The sequence below is a fragment of the Vanellus vanellus genome (genome assembly GCF_965231255.1).
Source record: "Vanellus vanellus genome assembly, chromosome: 1".
Lineage (NCBI taxonomy): Eukaryota > Metazoa > Chordata > Aves > Charadriiformes > Charadriidae > Vanellus > Vanellus vanellus.
The window spans coordinates 68,229,740-68,254,187 of record NC_138905.1 but is presented as its reverse complement, the minus strand read 5'-3'; the positions used below and the strand labels follow the sequence as shown (position 1 = coordinate 68,254,187).

The following is a 24,448-nucleotide window of genomic DNA, read 5'->3' as shown; positions in this document are numbered from 1 at the left end:
CCAGAGCAGGCTGGCCCCGTGGATTGGGAAATACCGGGGAAGCCTGTTAGATGGTGTGGCTGCCCCAGCGCTCCCCAAACCGGCTGGAGCCAAGGGCCCACCACCGTCCCTACAGGCAAACCTCCACCAGGCGTCAGGGTTCACCCCTGGGCAGTTCGGATGGTGCTGGGCCAGAGGGAGGCCGGCCAGCGCCAGAGGGGCTGCTCAGCTGTGCTGCTGGACCCTTGTCTGCTCGCATCCCCCTGCTGCGGGCTGCCCTCCCTGCTGCCCCCCCAGGCCATGGTGGCTGGGCAGGGCGGCTCTGCTGGGCACCTCTCCTCGTCGTCTCCTCCTGAAGGGCCATCCTGCTTTGCCGCCCTTTCCTGCCTGCGCAGGCCAGCAGCAGCCCTCTGCCAGCTGATGTGAGATGGGGGTTGGCATCGGGGTTGTCCCACCCTGCCTGTCCCCCCCAACCTGGGGGGTGAGGGGAGTGGCGCAGATCACAGCCCCTTGCCCAAACATGTCTCTGGAAATCCTTCCTTCACCCCACCAGAATTTTGCATTGTTTCACAGCCCGCATGTTGACACCCTCCAGTTAAGACTCCCAAAGCATGAAACCTGAGATAACCAGAGGTGCTGAGGAGGGTGACAGGCCGGCCGGCCGGCTTCAAATAAGGAAAACCCAGGCTGGGGAGCTCGACCTGCCACCTCAGAGACCTCCCCTGGGATCCCCTGGCTGCAGTTTAGTTAAACACAAGCTTTTATACAAGCATAAACTCTCTCGAAAAAAGGCACCGCTTATATGATTACACAAATTGGGGAGTTGCGGGGATGGTGTTAGTACAACCATTTCCCCTGCCCTTTGCCCTCACCAACTTCTATTTACTGGTAGGAGGAGAGCAGGTGGGCAGGTGCTCATTGTTCTCCTGGGGCTGCCATCTATCAGCATCCCTTCAGCTGCTGTTTGCCCATGGGGAGCTGCCGAGATGCTCTCCCTGTCTATTTTGTTGGTTGCATTATATTTTTTTTTTGCAAGAAGGGGAGGACTGTGGCTCTGTACCCCACTGGGATGAGGGTGGAGTGGGACTTCTGGCCGGTCCCCAAAGCCCCCCTTTCCCTCTCCCTTGCCCCTTCCTGCTAGCTAAGCTTCTTAATGAAATCTCTTGGGTTTTGAGTTTACTTGTGCACTGGGATTGTTGTTTCCCATACACCCCCACCCACCCGACCCCAGAGCCAGTTAGCATCTCACTGGCAGAGAAAAGGCCTATGCAGGGAAAAAGTGGTTAGTGGCTAGTGGTGGTTGTCACCTCTGACCTTGCGTGTACCTCTGAGCCCGCCACAGCCCAGCTGCCACTCTCCGCTCGGGGATACCCCTTTCCACACCAGCTCCCCATCCTGCCCCATGTCCCTGCCTTTGTAGCAGGGCTTGAGCAGCTTTCGTGGCACGTTAGCGCAGTGAGGAGCGTGGACCATCTTGCAGGGCTGCCTCTGTGCTCTGCGGGGTAAAAGCCATTCCCACATTTAACATTAGCCTGGGGTAACCAAAAGCCTGATGCATTTTGTCTCTCCCTGTCTGGTTTCATGACAGGGCTTGGCCAGGAGGGCAGCCCTGGCTGCTGGCGCGAGGTACATACTTTCCTGCACTTCTTGCTTTTCGTTTGTGTGTCTGCTGCTTTTCATTGAGCAAATGATTGAGCAAACCCACAGACTGGGTGAAGGTGTCAGTCTCTGTGTTCCTCAGTGCCTTGGTGTTGTCATCTGTGGGCTTGTCAGCTTATTCAGTCAGAAAAATTAATGTGAAAGGAGTCACCAACCTGATTAAAATTTACAATGGTTTTAGAGCAGAGTGTTCTCCTGTATTTCTATACAGAGACTGAGAACTTGTTTCACTCCTTTCTGCACAAAAATCGGTCTTAGAAACTTTCCTTTCTTCTACATCTTTTCTAAATGTTGAGTTTCTCATGCAATGTGAGGAAAATCCCTTTCTCCTGGCAACCCTGTCCATGGCCTTCCCGTCCCTCCCAGGCTGTCCCCTCACCAGGACAAACCTGCTCCATGCCAGGTTGGAGATGGCCTGACCCCAGTCACCCCACGGGGCTTATTTCTCCTATCTGCTGCTTGAATCTGCCAGGTGCCTTCTTCATCCCCTACCTCATCTTCCTCTTCACCTGCGGGATCCCTGTCTTCTTCCTGGAGACGGCACTGGGGCAGTACACGAGCCAGGGAGGGGTGACAGCCTGGCGCAGGATCTGCCCCCTCTTTGAAGGTGAGTGGGGTGAGCCTGAGAGGGTATGGAGAGGTGCAGGAACACAGGGCCCCAGTGGGGTGAGCAGTGATGGATATCCCCATAGCCCAGCTCCTTATGTACCTCCACGCATCTTCTGCTCACCACTGGGGATCCCAGCCTGGGAGGGCCACCAGATGCCCCCTTTCCAAAATTACACTGGAAAAAATTATTGCCTTTCCAACCAAGCAGTTTCCATCACTACATTGTATCCTGACTACTTCTTCATCGCTGTGGCTATGGCCAGGAGCTTTGTGCCCAATCAAGGTTGTCCTCCAAGAGCTAAATGATGAAAATGCTTCTAGAGGTTATGAGGAACCTAAAACATGGTACTATTTTTTTAATTCAATGCTATGTCATTTTCTTGAGTTTGTAGATGGCTTAAAACCTCAGTGGTGAAAGGTGTTAGCTGTCTTAATAAATTGTTAGCAGTCAGATCCACTTCTAGTGCTGTTTCAGCACAGTCATCCAGCCTCAAGCCACGTTCCATGATTTCTCTGAAAGTCTCAGTTGCTTCCTCTCCACATACCAAAACCTACAGATGCTCCTCTGGTACCTCCAGAGAAGGTGTGTGGTGTTAATACAAAAACTTCCCAAACAGTGAAAAGGGATGAGTGAACAAAATAAAAAGTGAATTTTGGTAGAAGAGGTGGAGCAACCAGTAGAGCACTGTCATATGTTTCTGTCCCTTTGGGTGGCTTTCTAACCATAACCTGTCCATCCCCTGCCCAGACTCCCTCCCTTTGCCACCCTTTCACCATGGAATGCTGCAGTGGGGTGGTAGGAAGAGGGGGTCTCTGATGCCCCTGCTTGGGCCCCTGCTGATGTGGCATGGTGGGCTTCAGGGAGGGGATGATGGCTCTGGCAGCCGCCCCGGTGGCATTCATCCAGCAGCGCAGCGAAAACGTGGAGCAGCAGATGAAAACATTGGGTGAGCACCTCCCAAGGGGAGTCCTGTTCCTGTCCCCTGGCGCATGCGTCACCTGCCTTCGGGGCTCGCTTTCTGCAGGAATTGGCTACGCCTCACAGGTCATCGTCATACTGCTGAACTTCTACTACATCATTGTCCTGGCCTGGGCCTTGTTTTATCTCTTCAGTTCATTCACCATCGACCTCCCTTGGGGCAGCTGTGACCATGAGTGGAACACAGGTGGGTGTGGAGCCCTCTCCCAGTCCTCCACTGGCTCCTGGCTAAGGGAAATGTGCTGCTGTCCACAGCCAAACCTCAGGAGAGTGGTTTGCCCCTGCTTGGATAGGACTGCTGGTCATGGGGGTGGGGAGTGCTGGGTCACTGCAGTGATGTTGGTGCTTTTAGGGAAGAGGCTTGGTTGATCTGGGTCTTTGCCAGACCAGCACTGGTCTGGCACTGCCTAACCACTTGCAGCACCTGACCAGGGCTGCGCAGTGATGGCCTCCCCAGTGGCTCCTGCTCTGGGCTTCAGCCACCATGGGCACCTTCCTTCTTGGCATCCTCTAGTCATCCCGTGCTGTGTGTTAGCTATAGACCCAGTGCTTGTCGGGACTGCTCACTGTGCCCACTGGAAGGAAAAATTAAATGCTATTGTCTTAATTGTCCCAGGTTGCTTGCCAGACTTACCCTGGAGGGGACTGCTTTTGTGCATTTTTGGGACTACACAAAATTTGTCTCAGAGTCAATATCAATGAGAGTTGATACTGTGGATGGAAAGGGAGGGATTTTTCAGATCCTCTGGTACTCCAGCCACTGATACTAATGCTCCCTCTCTCCCTGGGCCTTTCCCACAGGGAACTGCATGGAGCTCCAGAAGGCAAACTCGACGTTCAATGTGACCAATGAAAACGCCACCTCCCCTGTCATCGAGTTCTGGGAGTAAGTAAAGGATAGGCCTATTACCCCCCTTTCCTCTGTGACATACCTTCCCTGGGCAAGGAACAAACCCTGCAGTGGCAGTTCATATTAACCCATCGTAACCAGAAGACACAAAAGAGAAAGCTGGGCAGGTTAGGGTGAAGGTTCTCGGGCAGTGTTGTCAGTGAGGGTAACATTGCTGGGCTCTTGGTGTTTGCAGCTGTGCTGGCATGCCTCAGAGCCATCTGACTTTGTCCTTCTCTGATGTCGCATTCCTGTCCCTCTGGACCTTTTGGACTTCTTGGTCTCACTGACCTCAGTGATGGCTAGCTGACTGTGCAAGACCTTACCTCACCCATGCTTTGCCTCCTTGGGTCCTTGATGTTTTGTTTATTGTTCTTTTCTCCCTTATACCTCCTACGCTGTTGAATTCTCCTTTTCTCCATTTGTGCTGCTGCTCTCCCTGCCTTCTCCTTTGTTCTTCGTTGCCAGCTGTGAACTTCTTTATACAGGTTTTTCCTCCTGCAATGTAGGTGAATTGGCTACCTGTTCCCCATCCTGAAGCTTTGGTTCAGCCTTACCCAGGGTGCAAACCTGAATAAAATTAGTGGCACTCTCTCAGGGTATAGTGGCCATTACCATATGGTTTGGATTACGGTTTACATATCTGCTGGACTATCCATTGCTCTTTTTCTGTTTGGAGCAGTCTGCCCCCCCATGCATTCCTTGAGCTGCCTGGTGGCTGCATCCAGAGTAACCATGCTCAGGGCATGGGTGCCAAGACTATAGGTGGGAGTGGGCTGAGATCTGTGGTGGTCCACAAAGCAGCAGCTCTGTGATGGGTTTTTGTCTGCTTGTCTTGCATGTGGTAGCGTGTTCAGCTGTTGAAGGGGAGGCCTTAAAGCCCTGTGATGTACTGAGTTCATACTGGTGATGCAGTAGGTGATCTTTCCTTTGAATCCGTGCTACTGTGTGATACCAGCTTGTTCCTGGGAGGCTCTGGCGTGGTGGATAGTGACTTTTGTATGTGGGCTAGTCTTCATCTTAAAAGTAGAAAAAGAAGGGATGTTTTTACTTTAGAGTGACTAATACGCAAACTATCTTGAGGGGAGAAGCTCACCAAAATAAAAAATGAAGTGCTGGTGTCAGCTCACTTCACAGTGAAATTTGCTCCCTGATTTTCATTGTTTTCTCCCCTTGTGTTAACTACCCTGAGGTACAGAGTAGCTCGCTTTCTGTCTGATGGCATAGGCCGGTTGGCTAGGGTTCTATGATGATCCTCAGCATCTCCTGGGAGAACAGATGCAGTTACGCGCTGAGTCCTGGCTAACAGACTGCGCAACTGACCCCTCTGCTGCCACTGTGAATTTCCCTTGTGCGTTTAGGTGGATGGAGGGCTTTGCCCTCAGCGGCGCTGCCGGGTGCTGTGAGTGTGTGCAGCACACAGTACCTCTGGAACATCCCTGGCTCAGCACAGGGTGCTGCTTTTAAATGTCAAAGTTTTTAAACTTTCTTTGTCTCCTGTGTGCTCCCTGAGCCTGCATTCTCTCTCTGCCTGCTGCTCACATGTGATTAGAAGGTGGCCTGCCTTAGACTGCTTTTCCTGAGGCTGGCTTCTGGTAAAGCTGATGTTCCCATCACTTCTGCGACTACCTCTGTGTTACTGGGCAATCAGCACACACGACTGGAAATTTCCACTGTCTATTGCTTCTGATGCAGCATTTGTTCCTGCCTTCCCTGGGCCGTGAGGTAGGAGGCCAGCATTTCTTTGAGAAGCACTGACTTGCCAGTGGGATGATGGCATGCTTCTGAGGCCTCTTCTGGCTGCAGTACAGTGCCCAGTTAGTTATGGTCTGCTGGCACCCCTTCCCCACTGGTTACAGAGTCCACGTCCTTAGAAGCAGGGAAAGAGCAACATGATGAAATGTACCTGGTGGAGCAGAACAATTTTTCCGACCCCTCTCTCATCTCAATCTGCCGTGAGGCTGTGGGGTAGGAAAGGAGGCAGTGTGTCTTAGACTGCTGTTCTCCAGGAGAGTGACCTTTATTTTGGGAAAATTGCTGTCTTTTGCGGTGGGTCAGGCATTGCTGCTGGGCTCCAGGGTAGTGTGTGTCCCTGTCTGCCTGTCTCAGGCTTTGGGTTTTGGGACTCCACCATGGTGTTTCTCACTCAGATCCACCTGTGCGGTGTAGGAGATGGAGGCAGGTGAGTCTGTACTTCTATAAGTGATGAGGAAGATTTGACGTACACATGACATGGAAAGCTGCTATATGGCCAGGGTGAGACCATAAGACCTTAGCTGAACCAAGGTCCATCTGGCCCGGGATCCTATCTCCACACTGCCTGAAAGAGGATGCCCAAGGCAACCTCTTCTGACTGTGGAATGGGGGTTATTGTGGTCTTGGTTGGGTCTCAGTCATGGCTGCTATGCTGCTCTGGGTCCTGAGATGAAATATGTAGCTGATCCTAAAGACAGAAGTATGCTATGGAGAAGGGGTTGGACAGCATTGCTTCTTGGGTGGTCCTGATGGATTCTGCATGGTAAGTGCAATGTATAATTCACTTTGAGGTTTGAAACATGTCAGAAATGTAGGTGAACTTTGTAATATACATGAAAAAAGCCTGGGCAGAGCTTGTGTGTACAAAGTGCTGCATGCTCTTGCAGAGTGAGACATCTTACCTTAGAGGAAAAGACAGATGAAGGGTGGGAGGAGGACAGGAGAAATGTCTTGCACAATAGGCCAGCACTGGAGTGAGCGTAGAAGCAAGTGTCCATGCATGATCTGCCAGGCCAGTAGTACTTTTAAGAAGGGATCACTGCTTGATTCCTCTGAGGCTTGCAGCTCAGAACTGGGCCTTCTTAGTAAGACAGGTCTTCTCCCTAAAGTCATCAGGTGAGTGGAGGTGTGGTGAGAACCAGCAAGATGTAGGCAATGTTAGTGGCCAACATCAGTGACACCTGGATGTTCCTTTGCTTCCCCCCAATGCAGGAGGAGAGTACTAAAGATTTCCGATGGCATCCAGCACCTGGGCAGCCTGCGCTGGGAACTGGCTCTGTGTCTCTTGCTGGCATGGATCATCTGTTACTTCTGCATTTGGAAAGGGGTCAAGTCCACAGGCAAGGTGAGTACTTGGTTCAGATCAAGCCTCTTCTGTTGGTCACAGCTGGAGCACTTGATCTACTCACCTGTTGTACGTTCGGAGAAGTACTAGGGATCCCCTGGGAACCATCCTCCGAATAAGTTGGCAGGAGCCTGTGAGGCTCATCTTGCAGCAGAGGTGCAAGACAGGCTCTGTGTTTTGGGTAGGAGAGGATGGGAGCACTGAGATGTCTCAGAGCATTAACTTCTAAGATGTGTATCCCCATCTGGTTCCTCTCCGTCCACAGGCCCAGGAGACCCTGCAGTCTTCCTATTTATGGCGTGGTTGCATATTCCCTTCCCTCCCTCCACAGTGTGAGCAAGCAGCATGTCTTTGCCTCTCCTGGCAAGTCAGCTGAAAAACATTCTCAAATTCATTAGACAGTAACAAAGGTAATTCTGGTGGCTTCAACACTTTGCCTCATCGCCATGGGGATCTTCTTTTTTTTTCTTTTTGTTCATCCTAACTGTTCCTAGAGTTGCTCATACTCCCCAGCAATAAAGGTCTCCCCCCCCCCCCCCCCCCGGTCACGACAGAGCTATTTATGTGAATGCTTCTGGGAAAGGTTGGTGTGACCGTCCAGCTCCATCTCATGCTCCCTCTGTTGCAGAGCGTGCTACTGTCATTTGCACTGACCCCATTACTTAGTTTCTACTACTGCCTCCTGACCTGTTCCCAGACAGCTTTGGAGCCAGCAAGAACAGATGGAAATGAAAAGGTTTAGTATGTTGTCTAAAAGGGGTCTTCTCAGCATGCTTTGAACAAGACATCATGTGTGACGGGGTGTAAATTTTAGCTGCATCCATATTTCCATCAAGTTGATGGCGTGGATGTTAGCAGTTTCTCCTGCTTCCAGAATGGTCTGGGTTTATGAAACATGACAGTGAAATCAAGCAGCTTGCAGAGATGATGTTTTCTGGTTTCCGTGGAGTAAAATTAGAAGAAAAGAGCAACTGCTTGCTGTGGTGGCCTGGTAAAAGAAAGCAGAGGCAGTATAATAACAGCAAATATGATACTAAGACACAGCAAACATAGTGTGGGAAGTGCTGAGAACAAATTCAATCTATTTTAGATACAAGTTCTAGGTTACATGCAAGTGCTTTTTAGCAAAAAGGACTGGAGATGGTGAGAGGTTTTTCTCCTTGAAAACAGAAACCTTTTAAGTAAAGCGACAGTGTCCATAGGTTTATCAATCCTCTGCATATTTAGTAATCCAGCTAAAATGTTGCCTGTGGGAATACAGTCCCTTTGGGGAACAGATATACCTTAGCCCTGGGGATCTGCCAGTGGAGGGGCAAACACCGCCAGCTGAAATCACCCTACTCAGAACAGCAGCAGCAGTTCACATCCTTCGATGTGGGGACTGCCTGTCCCTGAGAAGTGCTCGCAGGAGGTTGTCACAGATGGAACTACTTTGCTGAGGCATGTGGATCAGATTCAAATAAAACCCTGGATGTTGTTGACCAGCATGTGACAGAATGATCACACTGATCCCGGCAAGGTTCCTAGTGATGTAGTTAGTGCTAACAATGCCCAAGAAATAAAAAGATTGGGTCTGAGCCAAGCATTGAGTAATATCTCATTGGATCCAGATGTTCCTGTTGTTAGATAGAAGTTTGGCACCCTTAATCCAGCAAAATGTTCTCCAAATTCAGGCCTCTGGTCTCAGTGCAGATGTGAGCAACTGTTGAGTGAAAAGCTTAACGTGCTAATTCACGCAGGCTGTAAAGCACATAGGATGGTACCAAAATGTGAATCCAAATCATATGGCAGACAACTACCAGTTTGTGTTCTGAGCTCCTAAAACTGATGTTATGTAGAGATCGAGCCGAGAATGTGCAAACTGGCATCTTGGAAGAAAGTGCACTAGTATCCAAAGGCGATGGCTTGTTTTTGTGATTTTTGTTTTTAATCTTGCTTTCATGAGCTAAGAAAGATTAGACTTGCACCCTGTCATTTCCTGAAGGAAGAATTTGGTTGTGTGGTAAATACAGGGATGATTGTTAAACTCGCAGGACCCGCAGAGATTTGATTAACTGTCAGTGAAAAGCTCTAAATCAGAGACTCCTCAAAAAATTGAGAATAAAATGAATGATGGTGTTTGCCTGTGTTGAAGGACGCTGTCCCTGGGTTCCTTCAGTGTTCAGGATGCAGATTCATAAGGACATGGACGGATCTACTCACACAGACATCTCGGGCAATCACGAGCCCCATCAAGAGGTGTTTTTCACCAACCTCTGTGGCATTACCCAAGACTGCTGTGATATATAGAGCAGGGCACATGAAATGCATAGAAAACCTGAGGCTGCAGGCAGACATGATAATCTAGCAGTGTGTTTTTTCAAGGGTGGGATATCTCTCAAATCCTTCTGTCCTTCTGCATTACAAAACTGAATCACCCAGGAATGTATATCTTGACTTAGAGGAGAACTCACGTTGCAGCGTCGGTGCTTTGGACATTGCTTTATTCAGATGGAGTACATCAGAGTGGATCCGGAAGAAATCTCTTTTTGAATCACTACTCAGATCATAAGGATTACCAAGGGCCAGAGTGAAGATGGTCGTACTGTCCAGGGAAATCATTCTTAGTAGGACCTCCTCTAAGGCAGATACTTCTATACCTGTGGGAAAGCCTGTGACCCCTGTTCAGGGATAGTGGGCTTTAGAAGGATTTTGAATCACTTCATTTTGGATGGATGGGCAGGCATGAGAAACAGATCATTTCACATCATCATATGTTGCAGTTCCTCCAGAGATGAGCTTTAGCTCTCTGGTGCGTAACTGCCCGAGCTGAGAAAAGAGCTGTAGGGTAGCATTCAAGTGAAGCGTGCTGATGTAAATCCTCACTCAGCACGTCCACACAGGAAAAACCTGAAGGAGCAACATTTCTTTTTTGGTCTAGCACGATACAACAGACTGAACAACTTTTTTCAAGGTGGTCAATATGTCTTGAAGTTGTGGGAGCAATGCAAAGGGATTAATGACACTACTTGAATTGCTGGGGAGGCTGCATCAGCCCTTGATATTGGGTTGTTTGTGTGGGAAACACAGATCACAGCGTGGTGGTGTTGTGGCACGCTACAGAAATTAGCCTGAGCAGTCCTGAAAGTACCCCAGTAATCCCCAAATTGAATGTTATATTTACCAGACGTGGAGTCCCTGAAAGGATTAGCTGATACCGGCCTGCAGCTTTCCCCCAAGGGACACAGCTCCTTAGCTAGAGGAAGGGATTTCAACCCTACCTGAGTACGTCTGTGTTGTTCATGGCACTAGGGGCATAAAAAGCAAGAGGACACAAGTTAAAGGTCCTGCTTGGCTCTGAGTCCTTGATGGCGAGTCTGAGAGGTGCTGCCCTCCTCTGCCTGAAGTGCCCATGTTGGGTATTTGAACAGGGCTCAGTCAGAGGCAGCAGCTGCGAGTCACTGCAGTGGGGACCAGTGGGCACAAGACAGTTGCCAGTGCCAGCGCTGAGCTGGGGACCCTCAGTGTTGTCCCTGGTGGTCCTTCAGGAGCAATCATGTTTCAGCACGTGTCTCTTATCTGCACACCTCTTCACCCTTGCCACTAAGTGCTGCAGAGAAGAGACTTTCTGTGTGTGACTCAGGCCTTTATTTGGGGTAGGGATGTGCAGATGGATACTGGCATCAGCTCCTTCACTGATGCACTTAGATATCACACCGCTGACTTCAGTGGAGCTACTCTGATGCCAACCTGGTGATAGCCTGGCTCAGGGTCTGGATCACTCTTAGGATTAGAAAGGTTTTCTCCGGCTCCAGACACACCATGGCATATCACGACTTTCCTGGGCACATTTTAAAATACATTTCTTTTTACCGCAGGTGACAGCAAGATGCTCGGTGAGGCAGCCTGACCCGTCCCCTGCTGCTGCCCATCTGCCCCAGCCTGGGGGTCGGTGCTGTGCTGTCGGCCAGCGCTGTGTGCTCTGGCCCGAGCTGCTCTCTCATGCTTGTTCCTTTGTCCTCCTCCCAGGTGGTGTATTTCACAGCCACATTTCCATACCTCATGCTGGTTGTTCTGCTGATCAGGGGAGTCTCCCTGCCAGGGGCATCCCAGGGAATCCTGTTTTATCTTTATCCAGACCTCAGTCGCCTTGGGGATCCCCAGGTAAGTTGAAGGGAGGATCAAATGGCTGAGCTGTGCTTGCATGGATGCCTGTGGCTGTCCTCTTCCCCTTCTTTTCCTTTTCTCACTCTCTTTCCTCCGATTTCTTCTTTTTGTCTCCTCTTTTTCTCCTTTCTGGGCAAAGGCAGGACTGTGGTATTGGTGTGTAATCTGATGGTGCCTGTGCTCTCTCACCCTCGGCCTTCACCTGTGCTCTTACCTTATTTTCTAGTCTGAGTTGAGTCTGAATTGCCTGGGGGCATGGGCAGTGGGATCTAACCCTTGATCCCAAGTGGTGCCAGCTGTCTCCCCCACTTTCTTTGGGGGAATTCTCTGCTGCGGAGGCAGGCAGTGCATGGGCTGCCACCCTGCACCATGTCAGCTCTGCCCTGACATGCTGGCTCTGGCTTCCCTGGGAAGCATGCCGGGTGTATGGATGGCAGGAGCCATGGCATTCTGCAGCATTTCCCTGGGACCCGGCTGCTCTCCTCGCCTCCTGGTCCCCGGTGAGAAATTCCTGCCTGACTGATGGGAGGGTCAGCGCCCCACTGCTGCTTTTAATCTCTTTGGGACAAGTTCTTCCACGTTAAATCCTGGCTCCAGCTGAGCTGCTGTACCAGCCTTTGTGTGAAGGTGTTTCCAAAGGAGATTAAAGGGTGCCTGCTTGGAAAATAGGCCAGCAAAACCCTTTGTAACCTCATTAACTCTTTCTGGTCTAGTCCCACTGCTGCCTTGGTTATTAATTCTGCAAACTGGGCCATAGGTGCTGGGAGAGGAGCGACTCCAGCTGATCCTGCCCTCCCTGATGGAGAAGAGAAGGATCCCTGTTCTCTGTCTGTAGGGGTAGAGCAGCATGTCAGGGGCCGCTGGGCATCCCTGGGTCTCGCCTGTGCCACCAGTGCAGTGTGGCTCTGTGCAAGTCAGTTTGACTTACGGCTTCCGATCCGGGGAGCTAAACATGAGTGTCCAGTTTCCAGCTCCAGGAGGTCTGGTTTTTATCATGGGAAGGACTCAGAGTTCCTGCTCAGCTTTCTGGAAGTCGCTCTCTGGTCAAGACTGTGCCTGAGGAGGGGGTGAAAAGCTTCGTTTTACAGTGTTGGCTGCTATCCTGCTGTCTTGGTTTGTCTGTGGACAGGAGGTGGGTAGGACAGCTGCTCCTCCGTGGGAAGGTGCAGCGAGGCTTGGAAGGGGGTGAGGACAGGTCTGTTTGCAGTGTTTGTGGCTCCATTCATGCCGATCAGGTGTGAGAGACTTCTAAAATGAAATAACATTTTAAAATGGTGCTTATTCACTTATGAAAAGTCCTGTTGTTACTGTGGCTGTGTCGCCCAGGGGACTGAATTAAACCACTTCAGGCATGGCATGGTTTTGCTGGTACTAGCTGTGTCCTTATTAGGTCCGTCCTGGCAAACTTTTCCAATTACAGCCTGAGCTTTAGAAGCACAGCTTCCTTGCAGCCTGGAAAATGCTAATGCACTGGTGGAAAGGCAGAGTAACCCTTCAGAGCAAGAGGATGGCTTATCCTCCAGTGGGGGAGGAAAACTGGCTCCTCCCTCCCCGACTCCATCATTCCCCAATTAATGCTTCGCTTTTGCAGGAGAAAAGCAGGAGTCAGTAACAGTGGTTGCCTTCCTCCAGTGTGCTTTAACCATCCTGCCGAATCAAGTAGCAGGGCTCGGGGCTCTTGTGTTTTCCCATCAGAGAGGGAAGGGAAGGGTTAGTGCCCCAAGCCCCACACATGCGTAGCTGTGCTCCCCTCTCTCTGAGCAGGGACAGCGTGAGTCCTGCCAGCCCATTGGGGCCAAGTCAATTATAATTGATTTGCGCTCAGAGGACGGCGAGTTGTAATTGTTTACCCGCAATCCTGCACTGCCCGGAAAAATGTGAGACTCTAGTGCCTGGGAAGGGATTCTGGAAATTAATAAAAAATAAAAATTAAAAATACCCTCTTCAATCTCAGCCTTATGGTAAGGCATCTCAAGGGGAGGTTTAAACAAAGGGCAAATAATATACAAGGGGACAAAATCAAAACTCCTTTAAAGTGTATGAAAAATTAGGTGAAAAGAGGATGAATTATTTAGCAGGTTCTACCAGGGGAGCAGCAGCAGCTGAGATGTAATTAAGTGTCAGAATATCTGACTGGTGTGTGGAAATCATTGCTTTTTACCTGCCAAATGACCTTGGACAAAACTGGGAAATCCTGCCTACGAGAGCTCAGGCTAGCTGATTGATGGTGGTCTCTTCTGGCCATGAAGTCTACAGTGCCCTAAATCTTCCAGCACCTTCATTTTCCGAATCTATGAAATGTTTATAATCAAAATAGTAAATAAAATGCAGTTGATCGGTAGATCAGACTATACAAAGAAACTGCCCAACAAAGGTTTTGAATAATGAAGTCCAGTTCTGCTGAAATACAAGATGGTAACAGCAAAACTGCCAAAGAGATCATCTATTTTGAAATGTATGCCCCCAAACTAAAAAATCCAAAAAATAAACCCTTAGTTTGTTTTTTATTTGTATAATGTTTACTGTTATGACATTAGCATGCCAGCCATTACTAGGCCCAATTTTTTTTCCCCCTCCTTGATTGCATTTTCTGTACTCTAGAAGGTTCCTACTTATTTCATAGCGTGGGATGTATTTTAACTGAAAGGGGGTCTTGGGATTGTTCACCATTTCCACTTTTGATCACTCCACCCTTTGCAATTATCTTTGCAGCAATTTTATCAATTGTTTATTTCAGTAGATAATGCTGGGGATTTACGGACGTGATTAAGGAGAGGGATGCATAGTATGATCCACTAGCGGGAAGCTGAAACAGGAGGAATTCAGAGTAGAAATAAGGTTTAAGTGTGGGAAATGTCATTAGAAGAACTTTTCTCAGGCGCTGGCAGGCTCTCTGTTGCTTGGTGCTTTTATACCATGACCAGGCACCGTTTTAATAGACAGGTTTAAAGAGGGGACTGATGGGCTTGATGCAGATAGTGCTGGCTGTATGTTTGGGTTTGCTTTAAGGAGAAGAAATGTAATGGTCTCTTTTCACTTTGGTATCAAGTCTCAAGCGATTTTAGCTAAATTTCATTAGATTTAATGAGTGAGCATGGAGGAGGAATTAAATTCAGCAGCTTCTGAGCGTATCCCTCTCTGGAAAAGCAGCAAATGTTTCTCAAAACCTCCCATTCTTGTTTTCCTCTTGAAAATTCCAGAAAATCCACCACCTTGCTGCATGTGCTTGTACTTTATCTAGCCTTTATATAAAGGAAGAACTAAGAACTTTCTGTGACGAGCTGCTTTCCATCTGGCCCAGACGTGCTGAAGGTGCTGATGGGGGCTGTGCCCCTGATTCTGGGGGCAGGGAAGCACTGTCGGTGCAGAGGATCTGCAGAGGACCCACAGCTCTGCAGATACCCTGTTAGCAGTCCCCACTACCGCACCGGACACCCGAACCTGCACAGCGCCATGCCGGGGCACCCTGCCTTGCTCTCTGCAGCTAAATTCAGAGCATTACCTTCCTCCAACCTCTGCTTCTCATTGTCTGTCCCTCTCTCACCTGCGCTACTTTTCAAATAACCTTCCCTACATCCCTCTCATTTTCTTGCATCCGTGTCCCTGGTGGTTACTTTCTGGAGCAGTGTTTGCACCTGCAGAGTCCCCCACAGGCTCCCGCTTTCCCGCCGATGCAGCAGGAAGGGGAGGCAAGAGACGAAGATGCCCCCAGCTCTTTGGGGGGCTGCTGCTGTGCTCGTGGCTGGAGAGGGAGACTGCCAGGGTCTGGCTCATGGTTTGCACCAGAGCAGCTCTTGCTGCCGAGGCTGTGTCCACCACAGGGAGGACGGGAGGTGCATGCATCTTGCAGGGCTGTGACCTGCTGGGTTAACCGTGGGCCCCCGTAGCTACGCTGGGGAAGGGGTCAAAGCCCCCAGATCCTCTCCAAATTCAGGCCCCTCCTGCTGCTGCTCCGTGGCCAGCGAGAGCTGCTGCTTCCCAGCAAGAGGGGAGGGCGACCGTGGGCCTGCTAAATATTATTTGTTCCCCTTATTTATTTTTTTCCCAGCAAGCCTTTAACTTGACCCCGTGCGCTTGGTTTGTGCTGTTGTCAGCCCCCCGCTTCCCCTTTCTGAAGGCGAGCCTGTTTGTTTTCCTGCCGGAGGGCGACCCGCTGCGCCTGTGTGTGGATGCATGCGCTGGCACCGTGCACTCACCCCATGCCCCCCAGCCCTGGCAGAGGGTCGGCAAAGGGTCTGCAAGCCCGGGCGCCGCTGCTGTCACTGCCTGGGGGACGAAGGGAAGGCACCGGGCAGCAGGGAGGGAGCGCTGGCAGCTCCCACAGTGCGCTGGAGGGGCTGGGGGCTGGTGTTGTCTCCTCCGCTTTGCTGGAGGAGCGCATCCTCATGGAGTGAACCACAGCTGTATTTACCTTGCTGGGCTTCCTACTTCTCCTCCTCCTCCCCCTCCTCCTCCCACGCCTCTCACCAGCCCTGCTAGCGGGGGACCCGGGTGGCTGGCCGGCTGTGGCCTCACAGCCCTGCTGAGTCTGATCTCAGCGCTGACATAGCAGGAAGGAGTAAAGCTGTCTTTCTGTCCACCCACAAGCAGCAGGGCAGGGAGGACCATAAAGCCCGGCTTCCCAGCCAGCAAGGAGCATCCCTCACCCCTCTGCACCACCCTGGGGCGGGCAGCTGTGCTCTTTGGGATGAACAAGAAACCTGTTTGTTTTCTTGTGGTGTTTAAAGAAACCCAGCAGTGGGAGGGCTCTCTGGGTGTAAAATGTCCCTGTGGGTCAGCAGGTGCCCCAAGGTGTGGGGGTTACGTGAGGTCACAGCATTATGGGGCACAGGGAGATTAATGGGAGAACAAACACCCTGTCCCACACTCCCAAGGAGCCCAAGGATGTATTTTCCAAACAGCTGGGGCTTGGGGCTGGGAACGTGATGCTTGGTGGGGCGTAGGGTGGGCAGAAGGACCGGGAGCACTTTGCAGAAATGGCAGTGACTCGTTCCCTGCCTCCTCTCTCCTGAGGTAAATGAAGACGAGGGAAAGTGTTGGCCTGGGTTGTGCAGAACAGCGGTGGGCTTTTTGCAGCAGGGCCTCAGGGCTGTACAGCCCGGTGCCGCCGCAGTGCTGCGGGACGTGGACTGAGACTTTGGGCTGAGGCCTGTGGGCCAGTCCTGTATGAAGGGGGTAAAGCAATAATCTGGAAATGGTGCCCTGGCCATCTTGAGGTGGAATCTTAGGAATCGAGATCTCCCCTTCTAAGGCTGGGCTGAAGTGATGTGTTTGCATGGCGAAGCGGGTGGCTGGTGGGCAGTGCCAGTGCCACGGGCTGAGCGGTGAGCTGTGATGCTGGGTGTGAAAGAAATGGTGGTTGAACTGGAGCTCAAGACCTGGATGGTCTTTGCTCTCTGCTCTGCATTACACCGAGTGTGGCCCTCCATGCAGCATGTACCCACTTCGTGCTGTATCATGTCTCCTTGCTGATGGGGATAGTTTTGCGCTTCTCAGCATGACACCTGTATCTGATGTATGATGTACACTGGGGTTCAATAACATTTTGCTCACAAATGGTCTTTACTGTTATTTTTAAGTGCTTTGAGATCTTCCTAAGGAAGGATCTGTTTCAGTACAGGGGGCTATTAAATTCCAGTACGTGTAATAAAGCAAATATTGCTGAGAAAATTAAGGGGTGAAGGAATATGTCCTTTTATAGGCCATAACCATCTTGGATAACTGCAGCTCAGGTGTGAAGGCTCTGGCTAAAAACAGAGAGTAGGAGGTTATTACAAGCTGGAGTAAACAACATGTTCAAGGAAATTGAATTATGAATTAAATAAACTGAATGGCTTAGAAAACTGCAGACAACAATCAAATCAAAATACCCATGCTGCCAATGTGCCAGTGAAAGCTGAACAGGATAAACTTTACCAGTCTCTTTGGGAGCAGCGGCCAGAAAACAGCAGCACGCTTTTATCTGCAGGGGAAAGAGAGCCCTGCCTGACCCCAGCGAGCCCCTTTAGTCAGAGTGGAAATATTAAAATAATGAGAGGCTGTTGATCAGCAGCACAGGAGGGAAAGGGGGTCTTGGAAGGGCTGAAAAAAATATTCCTCTGAGTCACTGCAGGGAGAGAAATGAGCACAGACAGCAGGTTGGGGAGGGAAGATTTGGGTTGCTGTTTTCTGAAGCGAGTGGTGTGTGCAGCCCCCGTGAGCCCACGGGGCAGGGTGGGCAGCAGTGCTTCTCATGAAGGGCTTGAGGAGAAGGTGGGACCACAGATGGACTGAGGCCCCCCTCCGCCCCCAGTGATCCTGCAGTCCTGGGAGTTGCTGCCACTGCTCAGATCCATCACTAGTGGATCATGAGCACCCATGACATCAGCCTTGTTGCAGCCCATTGACCCTCAAGCAATTCAGGAACTGCCAGGGGGCTGGGAAGGACACAAAGGTGGATTGGTCTTTGGCCCAAGATCTACAGTAACCTTTTAAAATGGGAAATAAAGTGCATGCAGCCCAAGCCGGTGCTCACAGTCATGCTGACTAAGTAGGATCATAAGCTGTGGAAGCCAAGCTTAGCTTTATTTACAGTTTCAGCCACAGGCTGCCTTGCTTCAAATGAGAGCCTATACTAATGTATATGCTGTCCTGTATTCCCTAAAGACATCCCCTTGCGGCTGGGCTCCTGCACAGCCCAGTGTGCCCCCCATGGGTGTTGTGTTGGGCAGAGCAGGCAACGGAGCGGGGAGCACACAGACCCCACACTGGTCTCTGCTGCACAGTCAAGGGTATCACTGGGTTTTAGAAATGAGCCACTTCATAAGCCACAGAGCTAATGAAGCTTGGTGTCTTGATATTTGGCTTCTACCATGGCTGGTAAAGCACTGGTTCTTTTCCTGCCCCTGGGATATTTCTCCTGTCTCTTGCTTGTGTGATTTATCTGATATTTAACACTGGTTGACTCTTCCTCCCTTTAGCTTTCTGCTCAATGGGGACACTAAGTTCCTGTCTTTTTCCTATTCCCTGGCTGTTGTGAACTTTGTAAGTAGTTGATATCCTTGAGGTTTCGACCAACTGTTAAATCTGGTTGAAACTTGTCAACTGGGTCTAATGTTATGGCAAGCGTTGGGTAGGCAGTTTGATGGCAAAGGTCTTGTTATCTTGACAAATTGAACGACAGGGGCTCCAAAACCCATAAGAGGGTGTGATTTGAGCTTGAATTTGATGAAAAAACAGAGCTCTAGCAATGAACAGCAAAATAAAAAGCAAACCTAACAAAACATTTCACCCCAGTCTCTGCAAAGATGCTTAAATTATCGATGCAAAGGTGTCAGCTGGTCCAGTTTACCTGATTGCCTTTCTGTGCCTAAAAAGCAGCTGAAAAGTGAAGGCTGTGTCCTTACTGCCCACAGGCACAGTGATGCTTTAGGAATCGATTATAAAAAGGGCTTTGTTTTTTTTCTAAACTTTTTGAAATGCAAAAATGAACTAACACCCTGCTCTCTAAGCCCACCTCTCCATGGAGCTCCTCCAAAAAGAGTGAAATACACCGAGGTCAATTACTTTTTCAATATCCCAGTGCCTAGAATTAGCTGTCTCAGTCCCACTTCATCTTCTGTCCCTTCCCATTCCATAAATCAGAGATTTGATCTGACTCCCTGTGAAATTGTGAAGAGTGTTTTCAAAGACTGAAGAGAAGGGGGTGGGGCTGAAGTTGCTTGCAGGTCAGGGAGAGCAGTTTCATCAAATCTAGCCCAAGCAGAGCTTTGCTTTCTCTCCACGGGGACTGCACTGCTGGGTGTCGCAGCAGTGGGCAGGGAGAGCATTCATTCTGTTCAGGTGTCCCTTGAGTTAAAACCAGAATTTCCTCCAGAAAATCACAGCTAATGGGATCGTAACATCCCTTTGTAAGGCCCATCATCCTTGGAAGGAGAAGAGGTAAATACAAAACAAAACCTCTCACCACGATTGCTCTTTGGCCAGTGTGGAAGAGGAAAGGCAGAACCGTGCATTGGGGAGGGTGGTCTGAGCAACAGGGTCGGTTGGGCAGGTGCTGCCCAGTTGACCATTGCCTCAAGACATGAGGTCTTGGCTGACAGGTACAGGTGCAATTCGGAGTCATCAAAACCACTGTGGTGCTTTCCATTGACTTCTCAGAGGGGATACTGGGGCAAGGCTGGTGTTTGTCCGAGGGCTCACCAGCACTGCTACTCTGGGGAAGGAGGGTATTGCCAAATGGAGACTTTTCTCCTTAAAGTTGTCCCAGTAATACATATCTTCTGCTTTCTTTCCTGGCTAGCTTTTCTTTTGTCTCTAGAATGTGGCTGCTCTTCAGCATTGGTTGAATGATTGTCTTATCTCTATTTTATAAACCCCTTAGGAAGAAAGATCTTGGGAAACAGAGGGTTTAATTAATAATCTTTGTCATTGCTTCATTTCTCACTGTTGATTCCTGCTTTTGCTGTTCTCCGCAGAAGGCAGCGGTGGTGGTTGCACTGATGACTGCACACAGCTAGGCTTTCAGATCAAATTTGGCATTGACAAATGTCAGCCTTGGAGCACTGGGACGTGTTATTGGCAGTGAGAGCGAAGTGGAGTTCAAAGGTGCCTCGTGGGACTAGCGGAGTTCTTGTGTTTTCTGTTAGGAGCAGTCTCTTGCAAACAACTCTGTATATTTCTAGTACTTCTCACCTCCCCAGTTAACTTTCTTTTAAGTTTTGGAGCCCTTAAATTAGGTCTTGGTGAGAAGGGCCACCACCAGAAGCTGTAGGTACCTCTGCCACCCAGTGGGAGACCAGGCTTGCCCAAATCAAGTCCTCCTCCTCTGCTAGCAGAGGGCTCCTTCAGCTCTCTTGGAAAGTGTTCATTTGGTCTGTCGCTGCTGGGAGGCTCTGGAGAGTCACAGGGTTCTGCAGATTTGTCGAAGCAAGAAAGAAATTATGATGAAGAGCTGTATGTGCTGTGTTTTTTCAAGGGTCTTGGTGCATCCCTTCCCTTTGGCACTCTTAGCACTCCCTGGATGCCTCACTGAGCACTGTAATTCCTGGCACTGTATATAACCTGCCCCTAGAAAAGGCTTGTCTAAATGCTGGGTATTGATGAACTCCTGATCACTGGCCTTTCTGCTGGTTATGGCAGCCCCTGGGGCTCTGCCTTTTTGCATCCGTGCAGTGTCTGCGCTCTGTGCTGGCCTTGTCTTCTCACCTGTGTTTGCATCTCCCTTGCAGGTCTGGATGGATGCAGGCACTCAAATCTTCTTTTCGTATGCAATTTGTCTGGGATGCCTGACAGCTCTGGGCAGCTATAACAAATACCATAACAACTGCTACAGGTAACTGGAGCACGGCTCTGCTGCCTAGAGCCTTCCCTTCTCTGAACATCAGTGCACACAGGCTGGTGAACTGCTGGAGGCTACTGGCCTTTTGAAGTGTCGTGTTTTCTGTTTCTACTCAGGGAGCAAGAAAACTCTTTCCAGGTGTTTTCTCTCCAAATCCAGCTCTCTGTGCTTTCTACCCAAGGGAACTTTCTGTCCATGCCATGGATAACAAAACTCCTCTTCCACACCAGCTGAGACCCATCAAAGTCAGATCCTCTTCACTAGCTTTGTGGCCCCAGCCCACACCACAACCTCCCCTATTACATGGGTGCATGAGTAGCCACAGGGGAAGCAGAGCTGTGAGATCTACTGGCTCTAGACCAGAGTCCTTTCACCTTGTGATTTGTCCTTCCTAGGTTCATTTGGACCTAGAGTCTTGTCAGTGCGTTGGCTTCCTATGTGCTATCTATGGTCTACATATAAGCCTGCAGATATGACTTCTGTTTCTTGCATAGTTTCCCCATGCCTGACTGCCCTTGAACAGAGATGGGCCAGGTTGCCAGATAGAATGAGGCTGTCAAGCCGAAGTGGTCAGGTGAAAATAAACTCATTTTGCTGTAGATGTATCCAGCATCTGGAGCTGCATCCCCAGGGGTAAAAGGCTAGTGTAAGTGGAAAAGGCCACCTCTAGGTAAAACTACTCACCTCCCTTCCCTTTCTCTGCTGACTGTCTTGCTCCTGGCACTGGGTTCTTCCCCCATCTTTTAAATTCAAAATCGTGGTTGCCATGGAAGGTCCAGGCAGACCACTAGCTTCATGGTCCTTGCTTGGCTTCTTTCTCTCTCTTCACTTTAGAAGTTCTCTGCTGCTGTAGAGATGCCTCTCCAACAGCACCTAGGCTGGGACTCCTCTTCCTTTTCATGTCCCTTCTCCCAGATGCAGTTTTGAGAGAAAAAGCTGGAGGAAAATAAGAGAGAATGGACCTGTCTATGGCCTGCTGCATGTCTTTGGGTATTAGCCCTTTGCATCTCCAGTCTAGATGTGTAACACGGAGATGATGACAGGGGCTGCTTAGCAGCAAGGTTGTAAAGAACTTCTGTAACTGCAGCTGGGAGTGCTACAGAAAGGGGAGAGATGTCTGTTTGCACACAGACCATTTATGCTATTTGGCTTTGCTAGGGAAACGGTTCTTAGTTTTGGGGTCAAACCTCCAAACAGCCTGTTCCCAGGCATGGACCCAGTTTTAATGAGTTGGTCCCATGCCCCATAGCCTTGGTTTGCATAGGAAGACAGAACCAGGCTTTAACAGGGCAGAGGGACACCAGCATGGTAGCCCACTCAGTTATCTCAGGCCAGGTGTAACCTTTGGTGACCTGGAAGAGAAAAGGATGTGGGCAGGAGGAAGCATTGTTCATATGGCAGCAGTCCAAGATGGCACCAAACAGCATAGACCATTTCTCATTTCTTGGGACAGTAAGGAATATCAATCAGGGCTCCCTGGTTCCCTTTCAGGTGAAAATCTGGAGAGACCTCTTTGCTCTGGACATTCCCTGCATGTTACCCTCCACCATGACACTCCTTCCCACCTGCCAGGTGACTGGAGAGCACCTCCAAGCCCATGCTTTTCCAAGGAGGGTTTGACCTGTCATGCATACATCCAAGGGAAAGAGGGAGAAATATTGGGAAGGGAGAGAAACTATTTGAAATAAATGGGAATTTGTATAAAATGTCTGAGAATATAATTTGAGTGGAGAGCAGGCAGTTTATAGCAACTTCAGAATTGAGGTCCTGGCGTGGGCTCCCCACTGGGTTAGCTGAGCTTGGTGGAGCATTACCTTCCTTACCAGCCAGGAGATTCACAGGGACTCATCCTGCAGGCCTCTTTCAGTCTCTTCTGCCTTAGAAACCAAGTGCAAAGGTAGACTGATGGTGTTAGATGCTGTGCAGTCCTTGACAATGTAAAAAGCTGTGCTTTGGAAGGAATAAGGAATGTATTTGTACAGCGTAGGGGCTCTGCATGAACTATACTTTCTCTCTAGAAATTGTTGCAGACCATGGATAGATTTAGTTAACATGCAGGGAGGAGCATGAAGCCCCCAGATTGCTAGATACATAAAGACTGATACAAAAAAATCACACTGGATTTGCAGAGTAGCATTTAATAAAGTCAGAGAGGGCCATGAAATGCCAGAAGGGGTGCGTTCAGTTCGGTTCAGAATATCTCAGAAAGATGCTGCAAATGTTATTGTTGTCCCCAGGGTTGCAGTCACAAGAGGACTAGGGAGACTGGAGCGTGAAAAGGAATTGGGTAGATAAGAGATGCTTAGTTTAAAGCATAGATGGATGAGAATGAGATGAAACAGAGACAAAAAGGAATAGATCAGAGAAAATAAATTGGATGGCTCTGGCCATCTTTTTCTCATAATGTGAGGACCAGGAGATATCTAGTAGTGCTGAGAACCAAGAAGATTGTAACTGGTCTGAGAAATCTATTAAGGAAAAAGTCTGCCCCTTTCTCAGACAAAAATAATCTCTGGTACTCTCTGCTACAGGAGGGACCAGGAGAGAGAGGAAAAAAGAAAAAAAAATAGGCATTTAGATAGGTAGCAAGACTATTTCATGAGCTTAGTTGAGGAATGCATCTTTACACTGTCCTTGGAGAAGGCTTTCCCTGGGGGAGATCCTGCTGTGTTGTCTACCCTGGGACATCCTCCTGGTGCTGAGCTGAGCTGAGCTCTGGGGGCGCTGGGAGAGAGGCCCTGCTGTGGACGTGGACACTGGCTGGGGTGGGAGAGAGGGTGCTGCCCCAGGGGGCTGCCATGAGGTGAGGGTCATACCTGGACCCCTACCTGGCTGATGCTTTGCTCCCTCCTCCCAGGGACTGCGTGGCCCTCTGCTTCCTCAACAGTGGCACCAGCTTCGTGGCCGGCTTTGCCATCTTCTCAATCCTGGGCTTCATGGCCGGGGAGCAGGGTGTGCCCATTGCTGAGGTGGCTGAATCTGGTGAGTGGGGCTGCGGTGGGACGGGGCCGCGGGGGTGGTGCTATTTGGCCCCTCTCAGCAAGGGGAGCATACCCATGGGATACCCACCCTGGGGCAAGCCATATTGCAGCTGCAGGTTCCCATCCTGGTGGGCAGCTCTGCTTTCTGTCTCCAAAAACCAGGGAGAAACAAATGCACACTCATGAAACATTAAGATGCAATGGCCACGTCTTGAGGTCAAAACCTATAAGGGGTAGGCAGCTGCTGTCTCTCGGTGCGGGGGTGAGGTGCCTGCATGGCATACACCCAGGCTTGTGCTGTGCTCCCCTGGGCTCAGAGGCTTTCCCTGGCTCCCAGCCCTTGCGATGGTGATGCAGCCGGAGCTTGCTGTGTCCCCTTTCCCTCCCTTCCTGCCGGACTCCTCCACTCCTTGAAGAGCCTGGGTTTCATGCACAGCGCTGGTATAACTGGGGCAAGAGGCTTTATGGCTTCAGGCTATGCCTTGGTCGGGTGGCTGCCTCAGGTGGGTCTGCATCAGCTGTGCCCAGCTGCTGCCTGCTCTGAAAGCCCTTCTCCCTGCAGGGCCTGGCCTGGCATTCATCGCCTACCCTCGGGCTGTGGTCATGCTGCCCTTCTCCCCGCTCTGGGCGTGCTTCTTCTTCCTGATGGTTGTTTTGCTGGGACTGGACAGCCAGGTAAAGGTGTAGGTGCAGGGCAATTCCCTGCCAGGAAAAAAGCCACCATCCCTTCGGGACAGGCTTAAACTTGGCTGAAGTGGGGGCAACGGGGCTGGGGAGCCAGTCAGGG

General features: G+C 50.2%; 1 protein-coding gene across 1 annotated transcript in view; it reads left to right on the top strand.

Annotated features, from left to right (window-relative positions):
• Positions 1-24,448, top strand: part of LOC309682684 (sodium- and chloride-dependent GABA transporter 2) — a 33,144-nt gene that overhangs the window by 4,378 nt on the left and 4,318 nt on the right. The window contains exons 4-11 of the mRNA XM_082496797.1: positions 2,111-2,245; positions 3,273-3,413; positions 4,028-4,112; positions 7,083-7,215; positions 11,224-11,358; positions 20,571-20,674; positions 23,538-23,662; positions 24,224-24,336. Coding sequence (XP_082352923.1) covers positions 2,111-2,245; positions 3,273-3,413; positions 4,028-4,112; positions 7,083-7,215; positions 11,224-11,358; positions 20,571-20,674; positions 23,538-23,662; positions 24,224-24,336 — 971 coding nt within the window. The remainder of the gene's footprint in view (positions 1-2,110; positions 2,246-3,272; positions 3,414-4,027; positions 4,113-7,082; positions 7,216-11,223; positions 11,359-20,570; positions 20,675-23,537; positions 23,663-24,223; positions 24,337-24,448) is intronic.